Source organism: Periplaneta americana, chromosome 2 (genome assembly GCF_040183065.1).
Source record: "Periplaneta americana isolate PAMFEO1 chromosome 2, P.americana_PAMFEO1_priV1, whole genome shotgun sequence".
NCBI classification, from domain to species: domain Eukaryota; kingdom Metazoa; phylum Arthropoda; class Insecta; order Blattodea; family Blattidae; genus Periplaneta; species Periplaneta americana.
Genome location: NC_091118.1, coordinates 94,606,300 through 94,622,633, shown reverse-complemented (window position 1 = coordinate 94,622,633; position 16,334 = coordinate 94,606,300). Strand labels below are relative to the sequence as shown.

The 16,334-nt window shown below is 36.5% G+C and overlaps 1 protein-coding gene across 1 annotated transcript in view; it reads right to left on the bottom strand.

The window, feature by feature from the left end:
• Positions 1 to 6,904: 6,904 nt before the first annotated feature.
• The window catches only part of LOC138695290 (dynein regulatory complex subunit 2), a 31,009-nt gene continuing 21,579 nt past the window's right edge, over positions 6,905 to 16,334 (bottom strand). Inside the window, exon 4 of the mRNA XM_069819722.1 lies at positions 6,905 to 7,310. Coding sequence (XP_069675823.1) covers positions 7,083 to 7,310 — 228 coding nt within the window. The 3' untranslated portion in view covers positions 6,905 to 7,082. The remainder of the gene's footprint in view (positions 7,311 to 16,334) is intronic.

Genomic DNA, 16,334 nt, shown 5'->3' with positions numbered 1-16,334 from the left:
TAGAGCTAGGATTCGTATGTAGTAAAAGCTAATATTTTTAGTCGGTATAATTTATAAACATGCAAGCTATGCCCCCAACTCCTTATACTTGCCATTCTTGTCATTCAGTACTTTCATTAGTTAGCGCTAAGGGCCTTTAATCCTCTTAACCACCACTTACGAAACCAGCGGGGGGTTTAAAAGCTGCATGTCTAGTCCTCGTGACTTTTCTTGCATTTCGAGACTTGTCAACCTTCTTAACCGGGATCACATCGACTCAACTATACTCGGCGTCATTCTTAACTCTTACTACATATAAATCCTAGCTCTCTCATTAGTCTGTTGACATATTTATTCCTAAACATTGGTTTTATTAAGTACCTACTGAGTGTCTGTAACAATCACTTAACACCACATATAAGGAAAACATTAACAAAAAATTATACACAAATTAATAAATCTGTTATTTAAGATTTTGCCCCATGGGTTGAGGCACTACTGGGCACAGCTGGGACCATAAACGGTGGAGCCAAAGTCTCGATTATGGAAATTTATTAGCATCCATCACATTCGAAATAATCTAGTGCCTTCTTGGGCCAACCAGTGCATCCCCTATTAACTTGGCATTAACTTGTTTTATTTGCATTTAGGTGATACGTAAATGAAAAATTAATGCTAATCAATACTTATCGGTAATATTTGCCTTTACCAAAAATCGATTCCAAAAGCATTAATTTTCTATGCTCTATTGACGCAAGGAAAGAGGTTGCCTGCGGCGTACTGATATAGGAATTAACCATTAACCTACTCGAGTGAGAGGCATAGCATATCTGTTGTGACGTCACAGGTGCTGGTGTAAGGTCTGTGTAACTTACCGATGGCCGCGCTAGGGTAAGTAGATAGATAGATAGATAGATAGATAGATAGATAGATAGATAGATAGATAGATAGATAGATAGATAGATAGATAGATAGATAGATAGATAGATAGATAGATAGATAGATAGATAGATAGATAGATAGATAGATAGATAGATAGATAGATAGATAGGTAGGTAGGTAGGCAGGCAGGCAGGCAGGCAGGCAGGCAGGCAGGCAGGCACGCAGATTTATTCGTTCCATAATATTCTTATATTTGTTTATTTAGCATAGAATAAAGAACATATCCAATTCTTACGTTTAATACTATATAAAATGCAAATATGACATATGTACAGAATTAATACCTTAATGACAATAATATTTAATGCAATATGTTTACCATTTAATAGTATTAAAATATTTACACAGTACTGTGAAATATCAAGAATTCATCTACAGAATAGAAAGTGTGAGATATTAAGTATTTTTTTAGTTTTACCTTAAATAATGCAGGGTTTTGGCTATGATTCTTAATGTCTTCAGGAAGACTATTGAACATTTTTATCGTCATGTAACGTACTCCCCTTTGATAGCATGATAAATCTGATGATGGCGTATGAAAATAATTTTTTCTGTGGGTATTTATACTATGCATGGCTGAATTAGTTGGAAATTTATTAAAGAGTAAGTATAATCTCTAATTAAAAAAAAAATCTACATGATTCTCCAGCCTTTGCTTCAACTCTGTTATTCTAATGGCTCTTTTTTTGTAATAAGAATAAATCTTTACTATCTGCAGAATTTCCCCAAAATATTATTCCGTAGCACATAATGGAATGAAAATAGGTGAAATATATTGTCTTTAAGATACTGCTGTTTAGAAATTGTTGGAACAGCCTAATTGCGAAGCATGCTGAGGTAAGCTGCCAGATCCCCCGTATTTTACCCAAAAATTCGTCAGTTTTCCGTCTCACGTATTTGATAATATTTTCTCCCGTAATGTATTTATTAATTTATTTAAATGGAAAATATGGAGAGTACTAGGATGCTGTGGAAGTTATTCTAATGACATATTTCTAAGTATAATCTACAATGACAAATTCTCATTAATTTTCAACGTTTTTGTTAGGAGAAATTTAAATTGTAAAATTTTCTGAATTAATACAAAGCAAGTGATAAGTATTATTAGTACTATGAGATTTAATTTAAATAACTTTTGCCTACTGTTATACTGTATATAACATGCTCCTAAAGGTCGATAATGTCTTGATGGAACGATTTTGGTAATTATTTCCAAAATCTCTCGTATTTTCAGTTTGAGAACCTGGCAAACCTCGTAACCCGAGGCAATTGAAAAAATACGATGAAAATAAAATCGATCTATTCTTAATAGTAAGATGAATGTTTATAAATCATGCAGTAAAATAGAATGATGGTAAATGAAATTATCCTGCATAATTAATTAAAAAACTCTTTTCTCAGCAATATCCGAACCCTGAACTTCGTAGTCTGCGATCAAGAGCGGTTGCAGAGATCCCTCGTGGTCTATTTCGCTACCCTCGTGGTCTATTTCGCTACCCTCGTAGTTTATTTCGCTACCCTCGTGGCTTCTTTCGCCGCCCCTCGTGGGTTCTTTCGCCGCCCCTCGTGGTTTCTTCCGCCGTCCATCGTGGTCTTTTCCTTCGTCTCTCGTGGTCTCTTCTGCTGCTCCTTGTACTCTTTTTCGCCGCCCCTCGTAGTCTTTTCGTTGCATCTCTCTTTTTTTGCCGCCCTGGTGATCATTTTCGCTGCCCCTCGTGATTTTTCTCGCCTCTACTTGAGATCTTTTTCGCCGTCCTCGTGGTCTTTTCTTCCACACCTAGTGTGCTTTCTCTCCGCCTCTCTTGGTATTTTTCGCCGTCACCTCGTCATCTTTTTCCTCCGTTCCTAGTGGCCTTTTTCGTCGCCCCTCGTGGCCTTATCGCCGCCCCTCTTGGTCCTTTTCGCCGCCCATCGTAGTCTTTTCGCCCCACCTCCTAGTATTTTTCGCCGCTACTTGTAGTCTTTTACCGCAGCTCCTCGTGGTCTTTTCGCTCCACTCCTCATGGTCTTTTTTTTTGGCTCTCGTGACCTTTTTTTCGCCGCCCCTTGTGACCTTTTCCGCCGCCCTTCGTGGTATCTTTTCTGCCGCCTCTCATGGTCTTTTCCGCCATTCCCGTGGTCTTTTTCCTCTGCCCCTCTGGTTTTTTTCCCGCCTCCCCTCGTCCTTTTTTTTGCGTCCTTCATGGTCTTTTTTCGCCGCCCTTAGTGGTCCATTTTCGCCGCTCCTCGTGGTTTTCTTGCCGCCTCTCGTGATTTTTTCGCCTCTCGCAGTGGTTTCTTCGCCGCTACTAGTGGTTTTCTCGCCGTCCTTCGCGGCCTTCTTTGTATTCATTCTCTTCGTAGTCTTGTCTTCTTTCTTATTGTGTGTTTTGTTGGTATTCTTCCTCTTCGTAGTCTCATTCTCTTCTTAAATCAACACAACCTCTACTTCTTCCTGTTCCTCTGCCTCGTCTACTTCGTCTTCATATTCTTATTCGTCTTGTTTCTTTGTGTTTTTTCTTTTCTGGCTTTAATCGTATTTTTAATAGCTTTATCAATTACTGAATGAGGTGAAGGTAATGATGCCAACAAAATGAATCCAGGGTCCAGCGCCGAAAGTCACCCAGAATTTGCTCTTAATGTGTTGAGGAAAAGTCTCAGAAAAACCTCAACCAGGTAACTTGCCCCAACCAGGATTTAAATCCGGTTCCGATCGGTTCATAGTCAGGTATGCTAACCGTTACTCCACAGCGGTGGACCCGTCTTTGTTCTTCCTTATCGTAGTTTTGTTTCCGTAGTCCTGTTTGTCTTAAGAGTTTTGTTCATCTGTTATCTTAGAATTCTTCTTCTTTGTATTTTTATTCTTCGAAATTCTTTTCGTCATAGTAATATTAATTTACTTCGTAATCTTCAGTCTTTATGTTTTCCGCCTTTTTGACCTCATTCTTCCTTTTGCCTTTCCTAGTCTTCTTTAAATTCTAGTAGGCCTTGTACTCCTTCATTTCCTAGTCTTCTTTGTTTTCCTTTTTATGGTATTCTCTGTCTTTTTTGTCCTTTTAGTCTTCTGACTCTTCTTCGTCTATTTACTCCACGGAGTCTTTATCTTCATGGTCTTCTTTGCAGTATTATTTGTCTTTTGTTTCTTTGTAATTTCCTTTGCTTCCTTTTTCACAATTATATTTGTGATGCTGTTCATTGTCTTCCTCTTCCTATTACTTGTAGTCTTATTCATCTTTTTAGCCTGCGTACTCTTCGTATTCTTGTTAGTCGTATAATCTCCTTCATCTTCTTCTTTGTAGACTTCCTTTTCTTTCTTTTCGTAGGCTTGTTCTCTTAATGTTTGTAGACTTCTCAGTTTCCTTAACCTTCAATATATTTTTTTTTTTTAGTATTCAGTATGTGGCAAAACAAATGACACTGAATTGTTATTTAATCGTGTTGGTAGAAAGTATGTGTTCAAAATGTGTATAGACCCAAAAACAAAATTTGAACCGTCTGAATTTTGTTTCTGGGTCTGTAACATGACATGCCACACATCGTTCATAACGTTTTGGAGATTATTGAACATTTTGGTGAACAAAGGTTGCTCTAAGGACACAAAAATGACATTATCTCCTCGCGTAATACGGAATATTTGTAGGTGGATCATCTGTCTTGAAAACTGATTCTTTCAACATGCCCCATATGTAGGCATCTGGGGCCGTGAGATCCAAGGAGCAGGAAGGGTACGGAAATGGAGTTCCACGAGAATTTAGGCGATTTCCAAAGTGTCGTTGCAGAAGGGCAAGTGACTTCCCGGGGGTATGAGCAGTACCTCCATATTGCTGCATCTATTGTCGTTGGAGGGGAAAGTTTCTGGTGCGACAAAAACGGCGCAAATCCCTCACGAATGGGGTAATAATGAGGTCTCTGTAGAGTGCCTGGATTACTGGTTTTGGATTCTGTGCAGCATCCTCGACGAAATAAGAGCCCAATTTTCAATGACCGGATGCAGCGCATAGAATCGTAACCCGCGCACTGTTCGGTGGTTTCTGTAAGTTCATGCATATGTATATATACTTTTTGCTGGTTGAGTGGAAGAGAAGGCCTTACAGCCTTAACTCTGCCAGCTAAAATAAATCATCATCATTATTATTATTATTATTATTATTATTATTATTATTATTATTATTATTATTATGATATCAGGCCGTTCAAACCCTAAAAAACGAGTTGTTTGTCAGTTAATGTAGCCATGAAGCTAAATATAGCTTTCATCTGAAAACCATATGTTACAGAAGAAATCTGCTGAAATACTATTATCGGGCTCGGTCACCACTTTGTTAGACACTGAGCAACTTGAATGCGGTATGAAAATTCACCCAACTCTTTAAACATCGGCCGAACAGACTTATTGCTCAAACCAAGTTTCAGCGATGTTCGTCGTAGATTATGCTTTGGGGACTGTAACACCAGGACTCTCGTTTGTAGTGACAGTTATTGGGCGCCTTGTCTCCTTTCGCTGACTTAAGATTGATCTCATATGACAGAACTTTTCAACGACAGCTAACATTGTTCTGTTATCTGTTTCCTCTTTATTAAATAGTTCCTCGTACTGTTCTTTACCGTGAGACAAATTTGGATCATTCTGACGTCCTACTCCATATGACCGGAAATAATGTTCCACAATAAACACCTTCTCCTCTGTTGTGAGAACCATAATTGCAGAAAACACAACACTAAATTCACAATATATCAAACTATTATATACAATAAATATTCTTCGTTGCTAGGGAAACGTAGACAACAGATGAACAGTAATTTCAGTGTCGTTGGTTTTGTCGCATACCGTATTTGCAGTCTCCTTCGACTATGAGTACCTTTTTGTAGACGTCTTTATCTGCATTTATTGTTCATTTCAGTACCTCCTTATTCTTTTATTTTTTGTGGCCTTTCTTTTCTTCTTCATCTTCATGGTTATTCTTGGCTTCCTCTTAAGGTTCTTTCTTCAAGTTCTTCATCTTATCTTTCGTCTACGGTTTCTGACAATTCATGGCATGCTTTGCCTTTTTCTTCTGCATAATCTTCATCGTCTTCTTCCTCTTTGTAATCTTGTACGTCTTGGTATTTACTATTACTCCTGGTCTTCTTTCTCATATAGATTTCTGCGTCCTGTTCGCAATTTTAATGTTATTAATCTAGTTCCTCTTATTATCTTGCGTCATATTTTACACATTCCTAGTCTACTTTATCTTTCTCTTTCCAGTTTATTCGTCTTCTTGACACTCATTCTCTTCTTTCTCTTCGAGATTTTATTTTTCTTGTAAATATTGTTGTTCTTCGTATTGTTCTTCTCTTCGTTGTCTTTCTTCTATTCGTGGTACATTTTTTATACTAGTTTCTTCAATGAAAGGCTTACGAGAAAAATCTTGAATTGGGTAAATTTATGGGCCTGGGGGATAGTGAGTGAAAAGTGCTATGAAACTCTAGCCCTCCACTTCGAAAGTTGTATGCTGTGATCCCTTAGCCTGGAGAAGTTGACCATCACTGCTATAAACAATAACATGAAAAGAAAATAAAATAAAAATAAAATTATTTCTTTCCTGCTCCTGGATACAATAATGAAATATGACTTTCATAGCACAGTAATTTGTAGTAAGTTACAAATGTAAATGGCAAGCTTCATTAATTACAATTTGCACTAAATGTTATTAAGAATAGTATTGTCAATAATATCTCATATTCCCCGAAAAATTCTATGTTCATATTTCTTTATTGTCTTTTCATCAGTACCAACTTCTTACTTTTTTTCTACATAACTTCTACTATATTTTGGTTTTGTTGGTGTAACTTGTAATATCAGTCATTTGGAGACGTTCTTATTGTGAGAACTTATTGCTGTTCAGAATGTGAGTAAGAATCATGAGAAAGATGGAGAAAGTGGAGAATACTTTTGATATTATAAATGATATTTGATAATTTCACTATCTTCAAGTTACGACACATAAATTAATAATGCATTACATACATTTTACATCGTACATTTTATTAGTTTTATGTCTGAAGGATTTTAGTTATAATTCATACAGAAATCTATGTGCGATTGCAATAATTACAAGTCAAGATTTATAAAGTCTTTAGCCAATTACAGTAAATATCACAATTTGAGTGAGATGTTTCATGACTAAAATAAAAATTAAAAGTTAGCCATATTTGTATCTACATAGTGATTTATCTCGTGCATAATACTCCTGCAAAATAGAAGGCACTTGAAGTTGTGGTAATCCAGCGAGATAGTGCTGCAAGGAATGGTGCAGATAGTGATTTTCCAGCACTAGAAGATCACGATATTCAGTCATCTCCATTCGCTTCTTATCTGCTTCGCCAACACGTAGCCAGAACAGTTCCAGATCTTGGAAGTCATGAAATATCTACAAAAGATTGAAATTTAGAATTAGGTCTACTACAATGTTTGCCTGAAGTATACTGAGTTCTGAAAAATTACTTTGCTGAACTCTGTGGTGTGCAAGAGTAGATCTAAACAAACAGTTTGAGATACCGAGAAACAAATAAATGCAAACCCGAAAAGGTAACACGAAAGTATAGGATACGTTCGTTTCGTTGTATAAAAAGTAAGCGCAGTCATTTTTGAACGTTAACTATCATATTTTCAGAGTTATGGATGTTTTCAATTTGTTACTTACGACCGTAAACTTGGTAAGTTCTTGGATAGAAAACTTGGACGGAAGTGATAAAGTCAGTGGCGGCTCATACATATTTAATGCATAGTGCCAAAATCAGTGGTATATCCAGGATACCCTAAGGGGGAGGGTAACTCTTTTTCCTACTATAAGCAATAATAATAATAATAATAATAATAATAATAATAATAATAATAATTAGAGACGAGAATTCCATGCAAATGCATGTTTTTATAGGAACATAGGACATAGCTCATACTTAGTACTTATCCTTTTCATTACTTGCCGGTTCCAAATATGTGTACTTTTCCCGTGCATATTTGCATGTTTTCGACTTTTTAGGGATAAAAACATGCATAATGCATATTTAGGTAATTTTTAGCTTAATAATGCATATAATATACATTAAATTCAGTTTAAATGCATGTTTTAATGGTTTTGTGTGGATACCTTAGTTTCTCGATTTTATGTCCCACATTTTAGCTTCAGAAATCAGGATTGAAGAAAAAAAAAAAGAAAAAACTAAATAACAGAAAAATTAAATAAAATGTTAAGATTTTCTCAATAAGGTGTTAGAGGACCTTTCCCTGGACGGAAGTCCACTTTTACAACACTCTACCGACGACCCTCTATACACTGCGTGTCATAAATTTATTACGTTGGATATTTTGAGAATAGTAAGTAGAGAGGAAATATAGAGGGTTCAAGGAAATTGCCGACAAATAATTTAGGTCAAAAGCATCCTCTTTCAGGGAGGTTGTAAATTCTCTTCCTTTTCTAGTACTAGTAGCAATTTAGATTCTTCTAAAATTGGAATCACCGTTAAACTGTGTTTGCAGTGTGTGAATGTCGTAAGTTGTTAATGTGCTTGTTTATTCTGTTTGCGCGTGTTAATGTGGTTCTAATATGTTTCCAATTTAAAGATTCCAAAAGTATACTCTTTGCACAGTGGATTACTGTAAAGGAAAAGATTTTATTAGGTCAGATGAGGATGTCGTATTTTGCGACTGTTGGAGTAAAGAGTAAAGCAATGCTGTTCTGTTTCCGAATATTTTATATGACAATTGTTCTTTGTAAAAAAATTACAAAACTTGTTCAAAATAATTATTAAATTACGATGTCCGTTTTTAAATCGTATCTAGGTAACCGTAAGGTCTATTATAATTTCAGATGAAATGTACTAAAAAATTTCAAGTCGACCAGCATGTCGCATCTGTTTCACATATTGCAAGAATGCAACAAAAGAAATAATCTTCAAAGAATTTCATAGATCCCTCAGTTATGCCCGTGGGAAAGTGGATGTAGCGGCGAAAAACAAATTGGACAGGGTCCTAAATGCTAACCCGGACTGCGGATTCTTTTGTTCAGTGAAGAAGGTTATTTGTGGCGAAAACTTGAATGAAGAATTTGACCTGACACTGTCACAAATATGTTCATTCAAGTTTAAACCCGTAACTTCTTGCAATATAGAGACAAGTGCAGAAACCTCACAGAAACCAATTTAAAAATGTTATTAGGTTTTTAACTGTGCAAAAAAAGTGAAGTGAAATAACACATTTTGAAACAAAAATAAAAGTGCATATTTTATTGTATTTTTCGCTTGATCATGCATATTTCATAGTTTGATAGTGCATGAATGCATGCATATTTTGGGATTTTATAGTGCATAAAATTCTTGTCTCTAATAATAATAATAATAATATTATTATTAATAATAATAATAATAATAATAATAATAATAATAATAATCACTCACCAAATTTATACAACTGGAGCACTTGAGCACTTTTGTTGACCAGGTTAATATGCGCGATAGATAAAACCCATTCGCCTATTCTTCTGACTTGAAAATAAATCCATCATTTTTTTGTTGAAGTTGTCTATTTTGCAAACAAAACTCTTCAGATTCATCGTGCCCTCTTAGTGCTAAATCTAGTGCCCCACAAAATCGCATACAATTTATTATTAAATTTAACACATATCTGTTTTTATCAACTTGCTCATTGTGTTTTGCAATCGCGAGTCTGTAGTGTGAATTTAACTGATTTTCAGTGTTCGCTTTACCCAGCATAGACAAACTGAAGACGTTATTCATATTAACCTTTGACTTATGATGTGATTTATTTTACCCCATAAGTGTACTAAATCTGTCACACCCACTTTTGACCAGCTAAGTTCACCTCCGAACAGAACACACGGGAAAAAGAAGAACGCATTTTTCACATCACATCCACACAACCAGTTATTTTTTAAATAAATATCTGGGTTGAATTTGCGAGATCTGTTAACTTTAGCACTTTGCTGCTTTTGATGAATATTTAAGTGCGGTGTTGGTCTGCCTAATTCTTTAACACGAAGTTTGTTTTCATATGTTAATGTTGAAAACTGAGATTTCAATAAAGCGCCAACCGAATTCATTTTTTAACAGTACACAACACCATAACACGACCACTATTACGATGACAACCTCACGACTTAACACGTTCACACTACACTTGGTACTGTTGGTAGAAATAATAAAGTGAAAACTTTCTCAAGCCAAGTTTTCAAGAAACCGGGAGAGATTTTATTATCTTATTGTTGCAGTCTTCGCTAAGAAACTTGTTCCGACAAAGCGGAAGGACAGACAGAGCGAGAGGTTGTAAGGGATCGGCGTAGTAAATGGGGATGTATACAGTTTTACAAGCATTGCAAAAGCCAGCTGCAATTTGTGCCTGGCACATTTCAGATCATGCTTTTAGATGCTGAAAAGGACGAGCGAACATGAAGATTGCGCGCGCATCCCATTATATTTCTTATGGGATGTAGTGCCTGGCACAGATCCATCCTCCAAACACTGGTTACAACGTGTTTCGCTGCAAAGATCATATTGACGGTAGAGTTTGTGTAAGCGTAACCTGTTTCTCTCAGGTTTTGAGCGGAAAATATGAATTCTCCTTTTCCTTCTGTATTCTAGTAGTGCCATGGCACAACGGCACTACCTCTAAAGCCGCCCCTGGATAAAGTAGCTTTTATGCTTTTTACTGTGGGTACTATCTGCATAGTTACATAAGTGTACTATAGCTTTTAATAAGCTTATACTCGGAACTTAACGGGCATACAACTCTTAATCTAACTATGAAAGTCATTGCAGAAGTTGAAGGACTGGATTTAGGATCTTTCGAATGGTGGCAGATAATTATTTCTCTGTTACAAGTAATTGAAATGTGATGAAAAAGTTGTTGCAATAGTCCAATCTTTCCTGAAAGCAAGCACTCAAACGATGAAAACAGGCTTTTGTTTCTTTCAAATGACTCAAAGTCATGGTATAATAATATTTGATCTCAGTTTCTAAAGAAAGATTCTACTGCGGGGGGGGGGGAACTTCGATTTCTAGTGGTCGAGTGAAAGACAGTATGTTTGTAGAAAAATATCATTGTGATATTAGTTCGGTTCTTAACAAGAAAGATTGTTTTTCTCTCAAATTTTGAAAAAAAAAAAAAAAAAAAAAAAAAAATTGAAGTTAGAAGGACGAACTATTTGTTTTTTTCTGAATGTGACTATCGCACTAAAACCACAGTCTAGTATATAAAGTCACGAAGCTCAATACGTAGTAAATATGCATCCATAGATAGTTGCTAATCACTAGGATCGCTAATATCGCCTCATTACAGACAATGCGAAATAGTACCGGCACAGTCTATTGTTCCTAGCACCCTCACAACTCAAGCTTCTTGACTGTATGTACTAGACCAGGGCTGGGCTTCGGGAGGGCATCCAAACTCTAAACGGGGACGCTTAATATTCATCAGGGACGGAATCAACGCTGCGGGGAAGAAAGGGGATGAAGAGAAATCATATGGCTCCCCGTGAGAGAGTAGAATCGGCTCTTCTGCCCAGCGCTATACTAGACTGTGCTGAAACTCTGTCTATCGTGGCATTAGAGCCGTTACCTGATTCGACAGTTTAGGAGTAGTTAAATTTCTATAATAGACCCAGAAGTTACGTGACATACTTACTCGAAGTATGTAACATAAATCAAAGTATAATCAGTTAAGAAATATAGACAAGATTGTTTTCACGGAAGTAAATGATGACAGAATTATGTGATTAAGAGGCGAATTTCTACCGTACATTGAAAGATTACAAAAATCTGGCCAGAAAACAAAGTCAGCCAAATGACATACAAACTTTTAATTTCACAGCACAATTAACAACAAAATACGTAAAGTACCTACTTTAAATTGCAGAAAATATGTCCGCATTGATGATAATGAACTTCTGTTCAGCCATTTAAGAAGGAATTGTAGCTTCAGTGAGTTTATTAATGCCATGTCATGTGTATATGCTTTTGAAGATGGCTTTAAAATATGTAACTATAATTATTAATCATTTTGATACCTGTAACTTAGAATTCCAAACTTTAAAGATAGTAGATATAATTACAGTGTATAACAGTGTTGTTTGTACACCTCATATATTAAACTAATCTTTGAAATGACTTTAAAATTCTAAATATAACAATAAAACTAAATTCATTTGGTTTCATGAGTTAAACACGAACACAGTGACATTAATTAAATTTAATTTACATACATCTGTTACATAAAAATTTAAAACTACATATACCGTGAAATACATGTAACACTGTTGTTTGCACACTTACCCGTCGGACAGAGGGTAGTTACATTTAGATGCATAGTAAATAAGAATGCAGTGTGCACAGGGTTGTCTTTCAGTGGAGATCACTTGCTGTTAGGTCTGTCATTGAGAATTGTGTACAGTGGACCGTCAGTCGTAAGGAGCTCAGTTCCGATTTGAAGAAAGTTATTTTTCGTCTGGCTCTGAAAGGCTATTTATTTAGGAAAAGGGATAAAGTAGTGCATAAAACACATCCTACAGTACAACACATTTTAGAAAAATTTCGAAATCATAGAACTTGGCATAAATTGGCAAGAAAAACCAAGAAAAAATTGCCAAATACACGTGACGAGAGATTCATAGTTAATCAAGTTGTCAAAAATCCAAGAATAAGTGTTCCACAAATTCGAGTCATGACTGAAGAGTCTTCAAGCACTAATCAGTAATCAAACTATCCGGCGTGTCTTGTGAAAAATGATTACCATGGGAGAAGACACGAAAGAGTATATTAGATTAACTTCGATAAAGAACAAGTTGGTAAGGATGAGGAATTTTGGAACAGGGTGATTTGGTCAGATGAGACGAAGATAAATCTTTATGGTTCCGATAGCATTCATAGGATAAGGAGAAAGCCCAACACAGATAACGACAGAAGCAACACATTACCTACAGTGAAAGACGGGGGTGAATGCATACTATTGTGGGGCTGTATGTCTGCAAATGGTGTGGCGCATGTGACGCCTATACTCCTTGCTATATCAACTGAAATCTATTGTTTTGGTACCAACTTCCTATCTATGATTATAACATAATGATCAATATGGTCACAGTTCATGATAAGGCAGGCATCAGCACGTTTCCTGATCGGCAATCGTATACGGCATGATATCATTTATCTATCGTTTAATCTGCAGTGTCCTAAATCGAGTCCTAGAGTAATTACTTACAGGGATATCAAAAGAATAGATGATATTGCACTGAAAGAAGACGCTGCGCAACTTCCATGGCACATGATCTGGACATTACGAACTGTAGACGAGAAAGTAGACTTATTCAATACGTTAATACTTCAACTTTATGACAAACACGCACCATTAAAGACCAAACGTACCAGAAAGACCCCAGCGCCTTGGATGACGACTGAAATATGTAGCCTGATATCCGAACGCGACTTAGCCTATAGGAAATACACCCGCAATAAAAACGACGAATATTTTAACTTATATAAACACCTAAGAAACAGAACGACTCAACTAATAAGAAACGCTAAACTCAAATACTCCTACAAACTTATAGAGCCCAACACAACCCCTTCCGAGTTATGGAAAAATCTGAAGGTCATTGGACTTGGAAGGGCTAGTGAACAAGCAGACATACCCATCCCACTTGACCGATTGAACGAACACTTTGTAAAGGACCCGACCTTAAACAACACAACGAAACAAGACACAGTTTTGCCTGACTCAGCTCCCCCAACTCGAGACAAATTCTATTTTACTGACGTCACTCCTATTGACGTAATGAAAGCCATCCGACGCATCAAGACGAAAGCTCAAGGGCCAGACAACATTAGCATATTACTCATACAGAAAATACAAGACATAGTAATACCTACAATTGCACACATATTCAATAGTTCCTTAATCACTTCAACTTTCCCTAAAATATGGAAGCAAGCTTTCGTTCTTCCTCTTCCAAAAGTCAAAGTTCCCACCGACCCGAACGGCTATAGACCAATCAGTATCCTGCCAGCCATATCAAAAGCACTGGAAAGAATCGTACACAGACAAATTACTAACTACATGAACGAACACAAACTATTCGACGAGTATCAGTCAGGTTTCAGAGCTGGACACAACACAAGCACTGCTCTACTTAAAGTGACAGAAGACATTCGTGAAGCAATCGACTCTAATAAAGTAACAATACTAACACTTCTTGACCTTAGCAAAGCTTTCAACTCTGTAAATTTCGACCTGCTCACCCATAAATTGAGAAATCTGCATTTGTCAGAGACTGCTGTGAGTTGGTTCGAATCCTACTTACGGGAAAGACAACAATGTGTTGTATCCGGGAATCGAAGCTCTTCCTGGTTTAACATAGCATCAGGTATACCACAGGGTTCGGTACTCGGACCATTGTTGTTCACAATATATGTCAGTGATATTACATCTCATGTAAGGCATTGTAACTATCACTTGTATGCTGACGACCTTCAATGCTACATCTCTTCCCGCTTAGATCGAATAAATGACGCTATAGATAAATTGAACAAAGACATTGACTCGATTGTGACATGGACAAAGAAATTCCATCTTAATATCAATCCTGGAAAGACACAAGCAATCATATTAGGACACAAACGGCAAACCGACGCTGTAAAGCACCTCGACATTTCCCCCGTTAAAGTAAATACAGTGCATATCCCTTTCAGTTCTTCGGTAAAAAATCTTGGCATTCACATGGATAATAATCTCAACTGGGACATGCAAATCACAGAAACCTGCAGAAAAGTATATTCTATTATTCATGTGCTAAAAAGGATAAATGTTCATCTTCCCTCTTGCTTAAAAAAGTCCCTTGTGCAGACCCTTGTATTTCCCTATTTTGACTATGCTGACATTTTACTGACTGACCTTTCCAGCGACAACAAAATGAAACTTCAACGTGCTCATAATTTGTGTGTACGTTTTGTAAGCAATGTTCGTAAATATGATCATATTACCCCATCCCTGGAAGCAATAGGTTGGCTTAAACTAGATAAGAAAAGAAATTTACATTCACTTCTCTTTCTCTTCGAAATCTTGAACTCTTCTATTCCTTCGTACCTGTCGTCTCGCTTCACTTACCTTTCTTCCCACCACAATCTGAACACACGCTCTCAAAATGAAACAATACTAACAATACCATCCCATCGCACCTCCTCATACTCATCCTCTTTCACAATAGCCCTGCCATGACTCTGGAATTCGTTACCTGCTAGCATCAGGGACTGTCGAAATAAAATTCAATTCAAACGCAAACTTACTAGGCAGTTGGTCAGTAATTGAGACTCGTTCAGACATGGTTTCTTGTAAATAGTTCTTTTAATCTACCACAAAATATCTCAATATCCGGTAATGTCATCACTATAGAATTTTGTTATTGTAGGTTTAATTTGTAATTTAGTAAATACAAAAATATTCTTTGTTCTTAACTTCTATGATAAAATGTCTAGCTTTCATTAATCAGGTATTCTTGTCGTACTTTAATTTTTATTGTAATTGTAATTGTAAATTTAATATTAATTGTAATCTTATTGTTCATATTATAGTTGTAATCCCCTGGTAGAGGGGCAGAGAAGGCCTGACGGCCTTATCTCTACCAGGTTAAATAAATAAATCCAATCTAAATAAATCTATACGTTCGAATATCCCTGGTGTGTCACTAATGCATTCCTGGAGTTCGTTAACATTTTCAACAGGGCTGAAATTCACAAACTATTTCCAATAGACTATCCCCTAACAAAAGAATTCAGATGATTGAAGCCTAGGAGACTATGGTATTGGTAAGCTGGGCGGATATATCTCTTGTAGAAGCTTGTGCTTAAGAACTCTCAAATAAAAGTGAGCCGATACTTCTTCATATGCATGTACTACAACAGCTGCCTTTCCCAAAGAGGCAATAATCCATAAGGTTGCATAGCTAATATTGAAAAAATTGAGGTTCACACGACCAAAGTCTGTTATGTAAGAAATGAAATTGTAAATGAACAATGTGTATTCAGTTGGTGGCCACAGTAATGAGTGATCATATCGTATCTTGGAAACGGATGGTTTCCGAGCCGACTTTTGTCTTGTTCATTGTCCTCTAGTCACCCTTGCAGTTTGTACCCATAATTTGGAAACACCTGCATATAATAGTTGTCCGTTCTTATCCAAGCAAACATTAGCTGAACTAAATCGTTTCTTCTGTACTTCGTTGGCTATCGTGGTCTTCTAGTAACTAAGAGTAATTGGTAGAAGTTGGCATATAAAGTCATCTATTAACGGATCTGTAAATTTTTATTTTCGTAAGTTCTGTAAGAAACCTGTCGTATTCGGGCAACAACGGCTCAAGTCACCTGGATTCTAGACTTTTACCAATTTAACTACA